This window comes from Trematomus bernacchii, unplaced genomic scaffold, assembly GCF_902827165.1.
Source record: "Trematomus bernacchii unplaced genomic scaffold, fTreBer1.1, whole genome shotgun sequence".
In the NCBI taxonomy this organism is placed as follows: Eukaryota; Metazoa; Chordata; class Actinopteri; order Perciformes; family Nototheniidae; genus Trematomus; species Trematomus bernacchii.
In genome coordinates this window covers 17,797-36,944 of record NW_022987894.1, presented here as the reverse complement: position 1 = coordinate 36,944, position 19,148 = coordinate 17,797, and the positions used below count along the sequence as shown (strand labels likewise).

Here is a 19,148-nt window from a genome sequence, read left to right as displayed (position 1 = left end):
CAGAGACTCAAGGGCTCTTCAGAGACTCGAGGGCCTTCAGAGACTCGAGGGATCTTCAGAGACTCGGGATCTTCAGAGACTCAAGGGATCTTCAGAGACTCAAGGGATCTTCAGAGACTCAAGGGATCTTCAGAGACTCAAGGGCTCTTCAGAGACTCGAGGGCCTTCAGAGACTCGAGGGATCTTCAGAGACTCGGGATCTTCAGAGACTCAAGGGCTTTCAGAGACTCGAGGGATCTTCAGAGACTCAAGGGCTTTCAGAGACTCGAGGGATCTTCAGAGACTCAAGGGCTTTCAGAGACTCGGGATCTTCAGAGACTCAAGGGATCTTCAGAGACTCAAGGGCTCTTCAGAGACTCGAGGGCTTTCAGAGACTCAAGGGATCTTCAGAGACTCGAGGGATCTTCAGAGACTCGAGGGAACTTCAGAGACTCGAGGGATCTTCAGAGACTCGAGGGATCTTCAGAGACTCAAGGGCTCTTCAGAGACTCAAGGGCTTTCAGAGACTCAAGGGCTCTTCAGAGACTCTAGGGATCTTCAGAGACTCAAGGGCTCTTCAGAGACTCAAGGGCTTTCAGAGACTCGAGGGATCTTCAGAGACTCGAGGGCTCTTCAGAGACTCGAGGGATCTTCAGAGACTCGAGGGCTCTTCAGAGACTCGAGGGATCTTCAGAGACTCGAGGGATCTTCAGAGACTCGAGGGCTCTTCAGAGACTCAAGGGATCTTCAGAGACTCAAGGGCTCTTCAGAGACTCAAGGGCTCTTCAGAGACTCGAGGGCCTTCAGAGACTCGAGGGATCTTCAGAGACTCGGGATCTTCAGAGACTCAAGGGATCTTCAGAGACTCAAGGGATCTTCAGAGACTCAAGGGCTCTTCAGAGACTCGAGGGCCTTCAGAGACTCGAGGGATCTTCAGAGACTCGGGATCTTCAGAGACTCAAGGGCTTTCAGAGACTCGAGGGATCTTCAGAGACTCCAGGGCTTTCAGAGACTCGAGGGATCTTCAGAGACTCAAGGGCTTTCAGAGACTCGGGATCTTCAGAGACTCAAGGGATCTTCAGAGACTCAAGGGCTCTTCAGAGACTCGAGGGCTTTCAGAGACTCAAGGGATCTTCAGAGACTCGAGGGATCTTCAGAGACTCGAGGGAACTTCAGAGACTCGAGGGATCTTCAGAGACTCGAGGGATCTTCAGAGACTCGAGGGATCTTCAGAGACTTGGGATCTTCAGAGACTCAAGGGATCTTCAGAGACTTGGGATCTTCAGAGACTCAAGGGCTTTCAGAGACTCGAGGGATCTTCAGAGACTCGGGATCTTCAGAGACTCAAGGGCTTTCAGAGACTCGGGATCTTCAGAGACTCGGGATCTTCAGAGACTCAAGGGCTTTCAGAGACTCAAGGGATCTTCAGAGACTCGGGATCTTCAGAGACTCAAGGGCTCTTCAGAGACTCGAGAGCTTTTCAGACCTTCAGAGGGTTCCTCACTGTTCGTGGTTCTTCGTGGTTCTTCGTGGTTCTCCGTGTTCTCCCAGGTTCCCCAGGACTGTTTGAAAAGAGCTGCAGACGCTGATAAAAAGTGGTTTTAGGGTACGACCCGTCTGTCTGCAGCGACAGGACAGTAACGTGGAGTGGATGCAGGGTCAGTAAGCGAGCAGGGGTTTTGGGGGTTTCTTTTTTTGTATTCTCCGTTAAGTAAAAGAAACAACAGGAAGTAGAGTCCGGAGAGGAAGAGAACCCCGAAAATATTCAAGCAGGAAGCGAACAGACAAACCTGCGTTGGCCTCGGAGGGCGAGAAGCTAAAACTGCTACGAACAAATCACAAAACACCAGATTTCATTTTTTTTGTTAATATCTGCGACCTCTTGACGCTAATGCTATCGCTACGTTTTTTTGTGTTTTTTTTTAACATGTCAGCCATCTGTCTCTCGGACTGCTTTCCTCCCTGTGACCTCAGAGTCTTCCCCCCCCCTCAGAACTCTTCATTGGGGGGGGGGGGGGGGGGGGCTGGGTGTTTCAGGCTCAAAAAGTCCAACTATGGCAATATACTGACTGATATATTTATATAGCCGACCCCCCAACCCGGTCCGTCCTCCCTTCCTCCTTCTCAGCAATGAAAATGAATAAAGAGATCAGAAAGTCTATGTTGACCCCCCCCCCTGGTGCCTCACCTGACCCCCCCCCCTTCTGCCCCCCCCCCCCTCACACACCTCACGTCAATCTGCGGCGGCTGAGACGCTAAAAACAGGCGCTCAAACCGGACCTGTTGACGCCCACTAGGTTTTTTATTTATTTTTCTGTGAGGGAGGAATCTGTCCTTAACAGGGGAGTAAGGGGGGTCTCTGATGGTGAGTTGGGGGGTTACAATGGTGAGTTCTGGGGGTTACAATGGTGAGTTTTGGGGGCGAATATGTTCCTCAATGTTCATATTTCCGCCCTCTGGTCCTCGGTCCTCGTGGGGCTCCTCGCCTCCCCAGCCTCCCACCTTTTCTCTCGCTTTAAAGGTTTAATTTCCCATTTTTGAGTTGGAGCTGGTTTGGGTCAAACTGGGCGGTTCTCTCTCCTCCCGTTGGGTGCGTTGGATGCGACTCTCGGCGCCGCCCGGCTGGGTTTCAGTGCGGCGGGTTCATGGCGCCGCGCTGCTTCTGCTTCTGCTGCTGGAGGAGCTGCTCCAGAGCCGAGGGGCCCGTCTGCAGCATGGAGCCGGACCAGATGGACTGAGGGGGGGGAGACATGTTAGCATTAGCATGGAGCTAAAGGTTTAATACAACACAATAAAGAACTACAAGAATTAAGATTGAAAAAGTGGTAAAAAAAAATGTGAGTGTGTTTTTTTGTATGTGAGTGAGTGAGTGAGTGTGTGAGTGAGTGAGTGAGTGAGTGAGTGAGTGAGCGAGTGAGTATGCGAGTGAGTGAGTGAGTGAGTGAGTGAGTATGCGAGTGAGTGAGTGAGTGAGTGAGTGAGTGTGCGAGTGAGTGAGTGAGTGAGTGTGCGAGTGAGTGAGTGAGTGAGTGAGTGAGTGTGCGAGTGAGTGAGTGAGTATGCGAGTGAGTGAGTGAGTGAGTGAGTGTGCGAGTGAGTGAGTGAGTGTGCGAGTGAGTGTGTGAGTGAGTGAGTGAGTGAGCGAGTGAGTATGCGAGTGAGTGAGTGAGTGAGCGAGTGAGTATGCGAGTGAGTGAGTGAGTGAGTGAGTGAGTGTGCGAGTGAGTGAGTGAGTGAGTGTGCGAGTGAGTGAGTGAGTGAGTGAGTGAGTGAGTGTGCGAGTGAGTGTGTGAGTGAGCGAGTGAGTATGCGAGTGAGTGAGTGAGTGAGTGAGTGAGTGTGCGAGTGAGTGAGTGAGTGTGCGAGTGAGCGAGTGAGTGTGCGAGTGAGTGAGTGAGTGAGTGAGTGAGTGTGCGAGTGAGTGAGTGAGTGTGCGAGTGAGTGTGTGAGTGAGTGAGTGTGCGAGTGAGTGTGCGAGTGAGTGTGCGAGTGAGTGAGTGTGTGAGTGAGTGAGTGAGTGAGTGTGCGAGTGAGTGAGTGAGTGTGCGAGTGAGTGAGTGAGTGAGTGAGTGAGTGAGTGAGTGTGCGAGTGAGTGTGTGAGTGAGTGAGTGTGCGAGTGAGTGTGTGAGTCAGTGAGTGTGCGAGTGAGTGTGCGAGTGAGTGTGCGAGTGAGTGAGCGAGTGAGTGTGCGAGTGAGTGTGCGAGTGAGTGTGTGAGTGAGTGAGTGAGTGTGAGTGAGTGTGTGTCTATGGACCTTGAGGCTGTCGAGCAGCACTGTGGACGACTCCTCCATCGGAGACTCCTGATTGGCCCAGGAGCTGCCGGGGGGTGGGGCCTGATGCCAGCTGCTGTCGGACCCCGAAGAGGCCGGCGCTGGCAGGAAGTCCAGTCCGAACCCTGAAGAACAGAAACACATCAGAACCAGAACACACATCAGAACCAGAACACACATCAGTGCCAGAACACACATCAGAACCAACACTAACTCAGAACCAGAACACACATCAGAACCAGAACACATCAGAACCAGAACATATAATAACCAACACACACTCTGAACCCTGTAACCCCTGAACTCTGTAACCCCTGAACCCTGTAACCCCTGAACCCTGTAACCCCTGAACCCTGAAACCCCTGTGCCCTGAAACCCCTGAACCCTGAAACCCCTGTACCCTGAAACCCCTGAACCCTGTAACCCCTGAACCCTGAACTCTGTAACCCCTAAACCCCTGAAGCCTGGAACCCCTGAACTCTGTAACCCCTGTACCCTGAAACCCCTGAACCCTGAACTCTGTAACCCCTAAACCCCTGAAGCCTGGAACCCCTGAACCCTGAACTCTGTAACCCCTGTAACCCCAGAACCCGGACCCCCCCCTCACCGGTCTTGTCGGCCTTCCAGCGGTCCACTACCCTGCGGTCCCGGCTGTCCGGAGTGCCGATGGGCCCGAAGTTAGAGAAGGGCATGGCTCCGTGGTTGTGGGTGGGGGGGGAGGAGGGCAGGCTGCTGGGGTTAGAGGAGTGGGGGGACTGGCTGGCAGGGGTGGAGTGATCTGTCAACAACAACAAAAACAACAACATCAGATGCCCTGTGACACTTCATTTGACAGGGACAGTGCACATTGAGTTAGCCAACAGGCTCTCTCTCATCTGCAGTCCCTGGACACACCCTGTGACATCACCCTGCTGATTCAAAGTGTTCGGACTTTCTGACGCACCTGAGCTGGCGGGGAGGGAGGGGGACCAGGGCGTGCCCTCGAACAGGGAGTAGAGCGACGGCTCCTGGTGCATCATGGGAGCTTCGGGCTTGGAGCTGGGAGGCAGGCTCTTCCCGTACGCCTGACTGAAGATGCTGTTCTGGTTGTACTCCTGCACACAGGGTCACTCAGAGGGTCACTCAGAGGGTCACACAGAGGGTCACACAGAGGGTCACACAGAGGGTCACACAGAGGGTCACACAGAGGGTCACTCAGAGGGTCACTCAGAGGGTCACTCAGGGTCACACAGAGGGTCACACAGGGTCACTCAGAGGGTCACACAGAGGGTCACTCAGAGGGTCACTCAGAGGGTCACTCAGAGGGTCACACAGGGTCACACACAGGGTCACTCAGAGGGTCACTCAGAGGGTCACACAGAGGGTCACACAGAGGGTCACACAGAGGGTCACTCAGAGGGTCACTCAGGGTCACTCAGAGGGTCACACAGAGGGTCACACAGGGTCACTCAGAGGGTCACTCAGAGGGTCACACACAGGGTTGTGAGTTTGTATGCGAGTGTGGTATTGTGTGTGTGTATGAGAGTCTGTGTGTGTTTGTATGTGTGTGTGTGTTAATGTGTGTGTGTGTGTGTTAATGTGTGTGTGTGTGTATGTTTGTATGTGAGTGTGGTATTGTGTGTGTGTGTATGAGTCCGTGTGTGTTTGTATGTGTGTGTGTGTTAATGTGTGTGTGTGTATGTTTGTATGTGTGTGAGTGTGTTAATCTGACCTGCATGGGGAACCCAGACATAGGCAGCAGAGAAGATGATTGGCCGACAACCTCGGGGCCGCTCTCCATCCGGTTCTGATTGGGCAGCTGCAGAGACGAAGGACAAACACACACACACATTAATAACACACACACACACATTAATAACACACACACACAGATTAATAACACACACACACACACACACACACACACACTGGAGAGCTGAGCTGCATCTGTGTATGGAGAGACTCAGCACGATGAGTCCTAAACCCTGACATGTTTGTGGTTATCCTGAAATCAGGTCTGTGGTGAAGAGACTTTAACGTATTATTCTACGTCAGTAAAGACCCCACTCACGTCAGTAAAGACCCCACTGGTTACTAACAAGTGTCTGAATGAGCTGGTTTCAGATGGGGCTGAATGAGATGGTGGTGGGGGGGGGGGGGGGGGGGGGTGGCTACATACAAATATGTTGGGTCCAGGCGCAGAGCTAAGAGGACCGGCCAACGCCTGGAAGAAATCAGGAGGCTTAGAAAACGCCAGCTCTTCCTCCTCCTCAAAATCTGCTAGAGTTTTGAACAGGTCAGGAGGAAGACGAGGAGAACTCTTGTTGTCCTGCTGAGAGGAAGAGGAAGGAGATCAAAGTGAAGAAGAAGAAGAGGGAAAAGCAGAGAGGAAGAAAGCAAGCCGTAAGACCGAGACGTTACCTCTTTCCCACCAAACCAGCTGCACGCGTTTCTGTTTCATCTCCGTCGTGTTTCACATCATGATTCTACTTGTTATCGTCTGACATGGCAACCTGTGCTGATTCTACTTGTTATCGTCTGACATGGCAACCTGTGCTGATTCTACTTGTTATCGTCTGACATGGCAACCTGTGCTGATTCTACTTGTTATCGTCTGACATGGCAACCTGTGCTGATTCTACTTGTTATCGTCTGACATGGCAACCTGTGCTGATTCCACCTGATCAACACAGGCAACTACTCAAATTAAAACAACAGGAAAACTCTTCCAAACGTAAGTGGCTCTTCATAAGTGGAGATAACAGCGAACAGGCGGGTATTGAAAGTAGGGTCAGCAGGTGGAACTGGGCACGAGCTCCCAGCTGGCCGTGGAGCCGGCTTGGTGGGGAAGCGGGCAACAGAGCGGAGCAGTGATGACGTGTGTCTGTAGTCCCACCCTGAAGGAAGCGGCTGGTTCCCTCGTCTCAGAGCCAACGGGATTTCTCCAGAGGATTTAGGAATATTATAAAAAATAAGATCTGTGGAAAACTAACCTGTTTGATAAATGTTTTGTTCAGCCGGATAATCTCCACACGTCTACCCTACTTTTATAATGTTCTAATCATAACTCTAAAGTCCAGAAGCTAAATGCTAACGTGATGCTATAAAGGAACTACAGCCGAGTCCAGCAGCACGACTTCAACGTCACGCCAACTTCAGATCCATATTCAAACACACAGATTCTAAATGGTACGAGTTGAAGCGTTTGTTTGAACAGTTAGCAGGAGGCAGGGACTTGCTTTCAAGCAGAACAGGGCAAACTAACTTAGAGGAGTGTTCACGTGTTCGGCGTAATGACGTACAACGACCACGACTTCTGTAGTCCTATTCAGCCACTTGGTAACAACCATCGCTTCTCAGACACGTCAACTCTTCAGAAATCACCAGTGGGGTCACTGCTGATGGATTTAATGTCCTAGAACAAAACGTGATCCGTCTCTTCAACGTGTCTCAACCTCAGACCTTGTTTACAGATATCCTATGGAGAGATCCTATTGGCTCTGAGACCAGGGAACAGGAAGTAGTGAGATGCTGACTCACTTCCTGGTTATAGGACTCATCACTGCACCACTCTATAGAGGAGACGGACTCACCTCAAACGGGGGTCCGCGGGGCCCCTGTTGGCCCTCCTGCTCGGAGCACATCCCCCCCGGCGGGGCCCTCTTCATGCGGTCGGCCATCACTGCCAGCCCCTCTCCCATCCTGTAGGACGGCTCCCAGTAGAAGTCCTGCATCTTCACGCTGGGGAACTTCATCTTCTTGTCCATGGAGAGCTGCGGGGGGGGGGGCGGGGGGCTGCAGCTGGTGCTCGTACATCTTCAGGGGGTCGGGGGTCATGTAGAAGCCCTGCTGGGGGGGGGGAGGCTGCTTCATGGACATCTGCATCGGAGACAGATTCTGCAGCGCCGCCTGGGCCTGAGACCACATCTGAGCCGGCTGCTCCTGCATGTACTACACACACACACACACACACACACACACACACACACACACACACACACACACACACACACACACACACACACACACACACACACACACACACACACACACACACACACACACACACACACACACACACACACACACACACACACACACACACACACACACACACACTGAGTACAGTTGACCTTAATGCCCGGGGTCTCGCCCGCTTCACTGTATGATTGATCTCACTGACCTGCTGCAGCCCTGGGTGGTGGGGGGGGCTCTTCCCCATCTGCTGCCCCCCTGGTTTGGTGGGGCTCTGCTGCTGCTGCTGGTGGTTCTGGTTCTGGTTCATGGCCTGGACCTGCAGCTGCTGTTGCCCCCCCGAGGCTCCTGGTCCCTGAGGGGGTCCTGAGGGTCTCTGCTGGCTGTAGGGGATGTGAGACGGCTTCCCACCCCCCTGGACCCCCTGCTGGCTGAGCACCCCCGCCTGCAGGAAGGGGGGCACGGAGACCCCGGAGGAGAAGGTGAAGCCGGGGTTCACCTGCAGACCAGGGAAGCCCACCGGGGGGGGGATCACATAGGCAGAGGGGGGGAAACCTGCAGGGGAGAAGAGGGGAGAGAGGAGTGTTAATGTTGGTATTATTCAACATACTTTTAACACGTGTATTACAATTACGTCACTGTGTGTGTGTGTGTGTGTGTGTGTGTGTGTGTGTGTGTGTGTGTGTGTGTGTGCGACAGTGTGTTTGCGTGTGTGTTTGCGTGTGTGTTTGCGTGTTTGTGTGTGTGTGTGTGTGTGTGTGTATGCGACAGTGTGTTTGCGTGTGTGTGTGTGTGTGTGTGTGTGTGTGTATGCGACAGTGTGTTTGCGTGTGTGTGTGTGTTTGTGTGTGTGTGCATTTGTTTGTTTGTGTGTGTGTGTATGTGACAGTGTGTTTGTTTGTGTGTGTGTGTGTGTGTTTGTGTGAGTGTGTATGCGACAGTGTGTGTGTGTGTGTGTGACAGAGTGTGTGACAGTGTGTGTGTGTGTATGCGACAGTGTGTGTGTGTGTGTATGCGACAGTGTGTGTGTGACAGTGTGTGTGTGTGTGTGGTTGTCTCTATGTGCGTGTGTGTGTGTATGCGACAGTGTGTGTGTGTGTATGCGACAGTGTGTGTGTGTATGCGACAGTGTGTGTGTGTATGCGACAGTGTGTGTGTGTGTATGCGACAGTGTGTGTGTGTATGCGACAGTGTGTGTGTGTGTATGCGACAGTGTGTGTGTGTGTATGTGACAGTGTGTGTGTGTGTATGCGACAGTGTGTGTGTGTGTGTGTGGTTGTCTCTATGTGCGTGTGTGTGTGACAGTGTGTGTGTGTGTGGTTGTCTCTATGTGTGTGTGTGTGTGTATGCGACAGTGTGTGTGTGTGTGTACCAGGTCTGCTGGGTAGGGGGGGGAAGGCTCCTGGATGGTGGATGGGGATGAACTGAGTCTGGGTCTGGGTCTGAGTTTGAGTGACAGGTGTCTTCTTGGCCTCGGACACTGGAGTCTTCCTCAGCTCCGTCTGAGCCTTCACCTGAAGACATGGCCGACAGAAATCAAAACAGTTAGAGCAGCAGCGCAGAGGACAGGCAGAGGACATGGAGAGGACAGGCAGAGGACATGGAGAGGACAGGCAGAGGACATGGAGAGGACATGGAGAGGACATGGAGAGGACAGGCAGAGGACATGGAGAGGACAGGCAGAGGACATGGAGAGGACAGGCAGAGGACATGGAGAGGACAGGCAGAGGACAGGCAGAGGACATGGAGAGGACAGGCAGAGGACATGGAGAGGACAGGCAGAGGACAGGCAGAGGACAGGCAGAGGACATGGAGAGGACAGGCAGAGGACAGGCAGAGGACATGGAGAGGACAGGCAGAGGACATGGAGAGGACAGGCAGAGGACATGGAGAGGACAGGCAGAGGACAGGCAGAGGACAGGCAGAGGACATGGAGAGGACAGGCAGAGGACATGGAGAGGACAGGCAGAGGACAGGCAGAGGACAGGCAGAGGACAGGCAGAGGACATGGAGAGGACAGGCAGAGGACATGGAGAGGACAGGCAGAGGACATGGAGAGGACAGGCAGAGGACAGGCAGAGGACAGGCAGAGGACAGGCAGAGGACATGGAGAGGACAGGCAGAGGACAGGCAGAGGACATGGAGAGGACATGGAGAGGACATGGAGAGGACAGGCAGAGGACAGGCAGAGGACATGGAGAGGACAGGCAGAGGACAGGCAGAGGACAGGCAGAGGACAGGCAGAGGACAGGCAGAGGACAGGCAGAGGACATGGAGAGGACAGGCAGAGGACAGGCAGAGGACATGGAGAGGACAGGCAGAGGACAGGCAGAGGACAGGCAGAGGACAGGCAGAGGACAGGCAGAGGACATGGAGAGGACAGGCAGAGGACAGGCAGAGGACAGGCAGAGGACAGGCAGAGGACATGGAGAGGACAGGCAGAGGACAGGCAGAGGACAGGCAGAGGACAGGCAGAGGACAGGCAGAGGACATGGAGAGGACAGGCAGAGGACATGGAGAGGACAGGCAGAGGACAGGCAGAGGACAGGCAGAGGTACACTCATAACTCAGCTAAATGCTGCCGTGATGAAACTCCATATCATGTTCCAAACCACATGAAGGATTCTCTCTGAAACAGCATGGAGCTCAAACTCTTTCTCTCTCTCAGGTTACCACAAGGTGACTTCCTTTGATTTCCTGCTTCTCCACACATGCTCTCTCCAGTACAGGTTAGCTCTGAGTGTTAGCATGCTAATGTAAACACAGACCATATTACTTCCAGAACACGTCTCATTGTTTCTGACAGCAATTTCTGATATATAGTTAAACATAAAGAGTAAATCACAGGAGGTACGCACAAAACATATTATTTATCTATATTTTTCTGAAAATCTGAAAATTCTGACTTTTTTCTGAAAATCCTGACTTTTTTCCCTCAAAATTCTGACTTTTTTCTCAAAATCTCAAAATTCTGACTTTCTTTCCTCAATCTCGTCTCTCCCCTCCCCCCTCTCTCCCTCCTCCCATTCTGCGTTTAATTGTATTCCCCTAAAAGGTTTCCAGGACTTGTTGGAACCTCCCTAACTTGTGAAAGGTATTAGGCGCGTTCACACCGGAGTACTTTTCCCGTTTAGTTCCGATAGTGCCTGGAATGTTGCGTTCAAACCAAAAAGAGAACTTAGTTCCAAAGAACTTTTACCCCCATTGTTAGTGCCTGCTAGAGAGGTGGGACTATCCTGGGGAGAAAAAAGTACCAATTTAGATTGGCTGGGAGAATTGCAAACCACGCCCCGTAAAAGATTTGTGAAGCCGCCATTGTATTTGTTGGCATTAGCATTATTAGCATTAGCCCCGCGCACCAACGGAGAGAGAATAACTGAATGCTGGGAGTCCCAGCAGCTTCTCATGGGGGTACTAAGTACCGGGCACTAAGTACGGCAAAGTACTTGGTGTGAAAGCGGCTATTGTAAGACTTAATGTAAGAGTGTTCGCACCTGTTTCCCGGCGTCGGCTGTTTTCTCGTGCGGGGCTTTCTTCATCTCGCTCTTCCTCTTGCCGTCTCTCTCTCTCTTCGGCTCCGTTTTCCCAGCAGCAACCCCGTTCCCCTTGTTGAAGTCTCGCCTCTCCTTCCCGCTGTCCTTCAGCTGCTGACTGCGACTCGGCTCTCGGGGTTTGATGTTTTCCTTGAAGGTGACGACGGGCCGTTCTCCACCGTCGGGCCACGAGCTCTGCGTCTTCCCCGCTGAAAGCACAGACTTCAAACCGGAGTTCCCTAACCCGTCGTTGGGCTGCTGCTCGGCGTTAGACGACTCCTGAAGAACCGGCGCCTCCTTCTCTTTCTCCAGCGGCTCCTCGATGGCCTGCTCGGGGATATCGGTGATGAAGAGGAGGAGACCATCTTCACTCACGCTGCACTGGATCAAACTGCAGAGAGGAGGCAAGTTTAATGCAAGGTCATCAGGTTTTAAGCGGTCACCATTGGGTGTTATTCACTGTGTCACTGTCTTATTGCCTAGGGCCAAAGTGGTGTTCGTATACATTGGGCTATAGAGGAACTACAGCACGGTCACATGACTTCACGTCACCACCGCTAAGCTAAAGGAGGCTAATGTTGGGCTATAAAGGAACTACAGCACGGTCACATGACTTCACGTCACCACCGCTAAGCTAAAGGAGGCTAATGTTGGGCTATAAAGGAACTACAGCACCATTGGGTGTTATTCACTGCGTGTGCCATAGGGTGTTGCCGCCAAAGTGGTGTTAGTATCATAAACGATTGAGATTATTTTCTGACATAATCCAAAATCAGATGGAGGAATTCCATTGGACGAGGGAGATGATGCCTTCAGGGACCAACACAGAAACCAACATCCCTGCCTCCCTGTACTCTGAGTTATGATTGTTTATCAGTGTGTGAATAAATAGTGTCTCTCTCACCCCGGCTGGTTGTCGGCGACCCACTTCCCCAGGCTGATGAGCCTCTGGTGGCGGGTCTGCAGCGGCAGCCCGTCCCGGTCCACAAGGATTCCTTGATGTCCTTTAGTGAAGTCCAGGGACCTGAAGCAGCAGCACACATTAACACCCAGGTAACACACACACCCAGGAAACTCGTCGCATGAACACCCAGGTCACACACAAACACACACACACACGATTTATTAGTGTATTACCTGAGAGCGGGACGCAGCGCCAGGAAACCCTGCAGCTCAAACTCCTCCGGCAGGGGCGTCACTTCGGAGGAAACAAACACACCTTCAGCACCAACAGCACCACCATATCATTATTATTATACATCGTAGCGCTGTGGTTGGTTTTCTGTGTAAGCGTCCTTGGGTTTATGTAAATATACATGTATTATTAATATATTTAATCACAAAGTTGGGTTTAGCTTTCTTGACTATTCGTCTACTAAATGAATATATCATTCAGCAATGTGCCTCTTGGTGAAAACAAACATAATGACATGCTTAAGACAGTTTAAAGGTGTGTGTGTGTGTGTGGTACCTGAGTGGCAGGTTAAGACAGTTTAAAGGTGTGTGTGTGTGTGGTACCTGAGTGGCAGGTTAAGACAGTTTAAAGGTGTGTGTGTGTGGTACCTGAGGGGCAGGTTAAGACAGTTTAAAGGTGTGTGTGTGTGTGTGTGGTACCTGAGGGGCAGGTTAAGACAGTTTAAAGGTGTGTGTGTGTGGTGTGTGGTACCTGAGGGGCAGGTTAAGACAGTTTAAAGGTGTGTGTGTGTGTGTGTGGTACCTGAGGGGCAGGTTAAGACAGTTTAAAGGTGTGTGTGTGGTGTGTGTGTGTGTGTGGTACCTGAGGGCAGGTTAAGACAGTTTAAAGGTGTGTGTGTGTGTGTGGTACCTGAGGGGCAGGTTAAGACAGTTTAAAGGTGTGTGTGTGTGGTACCTGAGGGGCAGGTTAGGACCGTTTAAAGGTGTGTGTGTGTGTGGGACCTGAGGGGCAGGTTAAGACAGTTTAAAGGTGTGTGTGTGTGTGTGGTACCTGAGGGGCAGGTTAAGACAGTTTAAAGGTGTGTGTGTGGGGTACCTGAGGGGCAGGTTAAGACAGTTTAAAGGTGTGTGTGTGTGTGTGTGGTACCTGAGGGGCAGGTTAAGACAGTTTAAAGGTGTGTGTGTGGTACCTGAGGGGCAGGTTAGGACAGTTTAAAGGTGTGTGTGTGTGTGTGGTACCTGAGGGGCAGGTTAAGACAGTTTAAAGGTGTGTGTGTGTGGTACCTGAGGGGCAGGTTAAGACAGTTTAAAGGTGTGTGTGTGTGTGTGGTACCTGAGGGGCAGGTTAAGACAGTTTAAAGGTGTGTGTTAGTGGTGTGTGTGGTACTGAGGGCAGGTTAAAGACAGTGTTTAAAGGTGTGTGTGTGGTGTGTGTGTGGTACCTGAGGGGAAGGTTAAGACAGTTTTAAAGGTGTGGTGTAGTGTTGTGGTACCTGAGGGGCAGGTTAGGACCCAGGACAGTTTAAAGGTGTGTGTGTGTGTGGGACCTGAGTGGGCCAGGTTTAAGACAGTTTAAAGTGTGGTGTGTGTGTGTGGTACCTGAGGGGCAGGTTAAAGACAGTTTAAAAAGGTGTGTGTGTGTGTGTGGTACCTGAAGGGGGCAGGTTAAGACAGTTGAAAGGTGGTGTGTGTGTGGTACCTGAGGGGCAGGTTAGGACAGTTTAAAGGTGTGTGTGTGTGGTACCTGAGGGGCAGGTTAAGACAGTTTAAAGGGTGTGTGTGTGTGTGGTACCTGAGGGGCAGGTTAAGACAGTTTAAGTGTGTGTGTGTGTGTGTGTGTGTGGTACCTGAGGGGCAGGTTAAGACAGTTTAAAGGTGTGTGTGTGTGTGTGTGGTACCTGAGGGGCAGGTGAAGACAGTTTAAAGGTGTGTGTGTGTGTGTGGTACCTGAGGGGCAGGTTAAGACAGTTTAAAGGTGTGTGTGTGTGGTACCTGAGGGGCAGGTTAAGACAGTTTAAAGGTGTGTGTGTGTGTGGTACCTGAGGGGCAGGTTAAGACAGTTTAAAGGTGTGTGTGTGTGTGTGTGGGTGTGGTACCTGAGGGGCAGGTTAAGACAGTTTAAAGGTGTGTGTGTGTGTGGTACCTGAGGGGCAGTTAAGACAGTTTAAAGGTGTGGTGTGTGTGTGTGGTACACTGAGGGGCAGGTTAAGACAGTTTAAAGGTGTGTGTGTGTGGTACCTGAGGGGCAGGTTAAGACAGTTTAAAGGTGTGTGTGTGTGTGTGGTACCTGAGGGGCAGGTTAAGACAGTTTAAAGGTGTGGTGTGTGTGTGTGTGGTACCTGAGGGGCAGGTTAAGACAGTTTAAAGGTGTGTGTGTGTGTGTGTGTGGTACCTGAGGGGCAGGTTAAGACAGTTTAAAGGTGTGTGTGTGTGTGTGGTACCTGAGGGGCAGGTTAAGACAGTTTAAAGGTGTGTGTGTGTGTGTGTGGTACCTGAGGGGCAGGTTAAGACAGTTTAAAGGTGTGTGTGTGTGTGTGTGGTACCTGAGGGGCAGGTTAAGACAGTTTAAAGGTGTGTGTGTGTGTGTGTGGTACCTGAGGGGCAGGTTAAGACAGTTTAAAGGTGTGTGTGTGTGTGTGTGTGGGACCTGAGGGGCAGGTTAAGACAGTTTAAAGGTGTGTGTGTGTGTGTGTGTGTACCTGAGGGGCAGGTTACTAGACAGTGTATAAGGTGTGTGTGGTGTGTGTGGTACCTGAAGGGGCAGGTAAGACATTTTTAAGGCCTGTGTGTGTGTGTGGTGGTTGTGGTCCTGAGGGGCAGGTAAGACAGTTTAAAGGTGTGTGTGTGTGGTACCTGAGGGGCACAGGGTCAACCGACAGTTTAAAGGTGTGTGTGGTGGTGTGGTACCTGAGGGGCAGGTTAAGACAGTTTAAAGGGTGTGTGTGTGTGTGTGGTACCTGAGGGGCAGGTTAAGACAGTTTAAAGGTGTGTGTGTGTGGTACCTGAGGGGCAGGTTAAGACAGTTTAAAGGTGTGTGTGTGTGTGTGTGTGTGTGTGTGTGTGTGTGTGGTACCTGAGGGGCAGGTCACGACAGTTTAAAGGTGTGTGTGTGTGTGGTACCTGAGGGGCAGGTTAAGACAGTTTTAAAAGGTGTGTGTGTGTGTGTGTGGTACCTGAGGGGCAGGTTAAGACAGTTTAAAGGTGTGTGTGTGTGTGTGTGTGTGTGTGGTACCTGAGGGGCAGGTCACGACAGTTTAAAGGTGTGTGTGTGTGGTACCTGAGGGGCAGGTTAAGACAGTTTAAAGGTGTGTGTGTGTGTGTGTGTGTGTGTGTGTGGTGCCTGAGGGGCAGGTTAAGACAGTTTAAAGGTGTGTGTGGTGTGTGTGTGTGTGTGTGTGTGTGTGTGTGTGTGGTACCTGAGGGGCAGGTTAAGACAGTTTAAAGGTGTGTGTGTGTGTGTGTGTGTGTGGTGCCTGAGGGGCAGGTTAAGACAGTTTAAAGGTGTGTGTGTGTGTGGTACCTGAGGGGCAGGTTAAGACAGTTTAAAGGTGTGTGTGTGTGGTACCTGAGGGGCAGGTTAAGACAGTTTAAAGGGTGTGTGTGTGTGTGTGTGGTACCTGAGGGGCAGGTTAAGACAGTTTAAAGGTGTGTGTGTGTGTGGTACCTGAGGGGCAGGTTAAGACAGTTTAAAGGTGTGTGTGGTACCTGAGGGGCAGGTCACGACAGTTTAAAGTGTTGTGGTGTGTGTGTGTGGTACCTGAGGGGCAGGTTAAGACAGTTTAAAGGTGTGTGTGTGTGTGGTACCTGAGGGGCAGGTCACGACAGTTTAAAGGTGTGTGTGTGTGTGTGTGTGTGTGTGTGTGGTACCTGAGGGGCAGGTTAAGACAGTTTAAAGGTGTGTGTGTGTGTGGTACCTGAGGGGCAGGTCACGACAGTTTAAAGGTGTGTGTGTGTGGTACCTGAGGGGCAGGTCACGACAGTTTAAAGGTGTGTGTGTGTGGTACCTGAGGGGCAGGTCACGACAGTTTAAAGGTGTGTGTGTGTGTGTGGTACCTGAGGGGCAGGTTAAGACAGTTTAAAGGTGTGTGTGTGTGTGTGTGTGTGTGTGTGTGTGTGTGTGGTACCTGAGGGGCAGGTCACGACAGTTTAAAGGTGTGTGTGTGTGTGTGTGTGTGTGTGGTACCTGAGGGGCAGGTCACGACAGTTTAAAGGTGTGTGTGTGTGTGTGTGGGTACCTGAGGGGCAGGTCACGACAGTTTAAAGGTGTGTGTGTGTGTGTGTGTGTGTGTGGTACCTGAGGGGCAGGTTAAGACAGTTTAAAGGTGTGTGTGTGTGTGGTACCTGAGGGGCAGGTTAAGACAGTTTAAAGGTGTGTGTGTGTGTGTGGTACCTGAGGGGCAGGTTAAGACAGTTTAAAGGTGTGTGTGTGTGTGTGTGGTACCTGAGGGGCAGGTCACAACAGTTTAAAGGTGTGTGTGTGTGTGTGGTACCTGAGGGGCAGGTTAAGACAGTTTAAAGGTGTGTGTGTGTGTGGTACCTGAGGGGCAGGTCACGACAGTTTGAAGGTGTGTGTGTGTGGTACCTGAGGGGCAGGTTAAGACAGTTTAAAGGTGTGTGTGTGTGTGTGTGTGTGGTACCTGAGGGGCAGGTTAAGACAGTTTACAGGTGTGTGTGTGTGTGTGTGTGTGTGTGTGTGTGTGTGTGTGTGTGTGTGTGTGTGTGTGTGTGTGTGTGTGGTACCTGAGGGGCAGGTTAAGACAGTTTACAGGTGTGTGTGTGTGTGTGTGTGTGTGTGTGTGTGTGTGGTACCTGAGGGGCAGGTTAAGACAGTTTAAAGGTGTGTGTGTGTGTGTGTGTGGTACCTGAGGGGCAGGTTAAGAGAGTTTACAGGTGTGTGTGTGTGTGTGTGTGTGTGTGTGTGTGTGTGTGTGTGTGTGTGTGTGTGTGTGTGTGTGTGTGTGTGTGTGTGTGTGTGTGTGTGTGTGGTACCTGAGGGGCAGGTCACGTCGTCCTCTTTGGGCTGGAAACTGTTGAGGATGGAGACGAGCCAGGGCCAGATACTGAGAGAGAGGAAGAGGAGTTAAACTTCCACACCTTAAGGCCCAATTCCAAACCTCTCCCTACCCACTCCCTCTCTGTGAGGGAGTGACACTCGCAGCTCAATGAGGCTCCTCCTCTCAGATGGAGGGTAAAAACAGCACGAGGCTTTGGAACAAACTCCTCTCTCTGGCAGAAACAGGAAATGCCGTGACTGCAGGTAACAACAATCAGCATCTCTTGGATTACAAATATAAACATAAAACTCAAAAGATATTAAATGGTGTTTCTTTTTTGTAAATCGGTTCCAGATGAGAACCGATAAGAAAATGCCGGGTACCAGGTACCCGTATAAAATACACAATTTCGGTTCTGCTTAACGGTTCCTAAACGCGGTAGACCCTGTATTCCACCGGGCCCGTCTGCACCGCGGCGCCGATGTGCCCGGTGGAATACGGGGACTGGCCATCTGTGTGTTCTGGAGAATCACAGAACGGCCGGCTCGGTACGCTGACGGCCGGCACCGCCCCCCATTTTTTAAAACGGCATCATGTAAGTTGCGCTGACAGGCGACAGAGGTCCACAGTTGCCCCGCAGCGAGGCTCCCCCCGCCCTCCCGCAGCGAGGCTCCCCCCGCCCTCCCCGCCCTCCCGCAGCGAGGCTCCCCCCGCCCTCCCGTAGACAGTTCACGAGCTCAGTCACTTCATAACACCAAAGATGGGTCGCGGTAAACGCTCTAAAGTGAGGCTCCACTGAAACAGAAAAAGACAAGGCACAGAGTAATGCCTGTTGATAGCTTGCCACAGGCTCAGTTCAAATAAAGCACAGCTATTGTGCAATACATTTGTATTGCATGTATATTTTTTATTTGTAAAAATGTCAGTTAAAGCTTAAAAGAATAAACAGGGTTCTTACACCTTTTCCAAAGTCCAAATTCAAGCACTTTTCAAGCATTTTCAAGGTGCATTTTCAAGCTTTTCAAGCATCTTACTGCTGTTGTAAATTACATATTTATATACACATACTTATACTCAAATGATTATTTCCCTACCTCACATTAAATCAGATGTTCTTTATGCTATAAACAACCAAATGTGTGTTTCATAATAGCATTCTACATGAGGATGAAAAATTAAAAATGTTAGAAAAGAAAACTAAGTTTAATATTTCAAAATGAGACCCATCTGTACGTAGACTGGGCATCCCATATAACCTGGCTGAGCCAATATAAAACAATCAGCCAAATAACTTTTCAATATATTATTGATTACTATTTTTGAGGTACTTTTAGGTTGGCAGTAAACACAAGTCAGAGGTACATGGTGTACTTTGACTCCACTACATGTATTTAATCCCTTTAGTTACTTCACAGATCTGGATGAATGATGTGAAATCTAATCAAGTGTTAAATCAGACTTTAGTTCCACCTGGAGTAAATCCACAAGCTACTCTGTAGTATACAAAGTCATTCAAACTAGCTGCACCTTTACCAGCTTTGAGAACACTTTCATGATCAATCATTATAAAACATATCATATACAATTATTAGGGATGCTCCGATCGCCAATTTTGGGGCCGATCGCCGGAATCAGCTTGTTCCAGAGGTAGATCAAATAGCTAAGTGTGTTAGGTCTAACTCTTAATGTGTGTTCTGCTCCGCTCACCGGTCCGTCACAGCGGGTGGAGCTGCAGGATTTCTGCTTCACACACACGTTGCATACCGCTATTTTATTGTCACTTTCGGACACTTAAAATACTGCCAGACTAGTGAAGCCATTTTGGCGAGCTTGTTTTGCCGCACAGAGAAAAGTGTCATGTATTTTACATGCAACGATAGCCTAATCTAAAATGCGCTACTACAGCGTACCTTTCGTGTGGTGTGTGGCTCGTCAGCGCAGACTCTCGCATCGTTATTGTTGCACACTTTGCAGGAGGCTCCTCTTGGGCTTCGCTTGAC

The 19,148-nt window shown here is 50.9% G+C and overlaps 1 protein-coding gene across 1 annotated transcript in view; it reads right to left on the bottom strand.

Annotated features, from left to right (window-relative positions):
- Positions 1-1,992: 1,992 nt before the first annotated feature.
- LOC117469915 (protein SMG7-like) overlaps positions 1,993-19,148 on the bottom strand; it is a gene marked incomplete at its 5' end in the record, with an annotated part of 33,850 nt that continues 16,694 nt past the window's right edge. Inside the window, 13 exon segments of the mRNA XM_034114390.1 lie at positions 1,993-2,713; positions 3,735-3,877; positions 4,360-4,530; positions 4,696-4,846; positions 5,464-5,550; positions 7,325-7,516; positions 7,518-7,682; positions 7,915-8,261; positions 9,079-9,220; positions 11,201-11,630; positions 12,144-12,263; positions 12,377-12,437; positions 17,144-17,214. Coding sequence (XP_033970281.1) covers positions 2,609-2,713; positions 3,735-3,877; positions 4,360-4,530; positions 4,696-4,846; positions 5,464-5,550; positions 7,325-7,516; positions 7,518-7,682; positions 7,915-8,261; positions 9,079-9,220; positions 11,201-11,630; positions 12,144-12,263; positions 12,377-12,437; positions 17,144-17,214 — 2,185 coding nt within the window.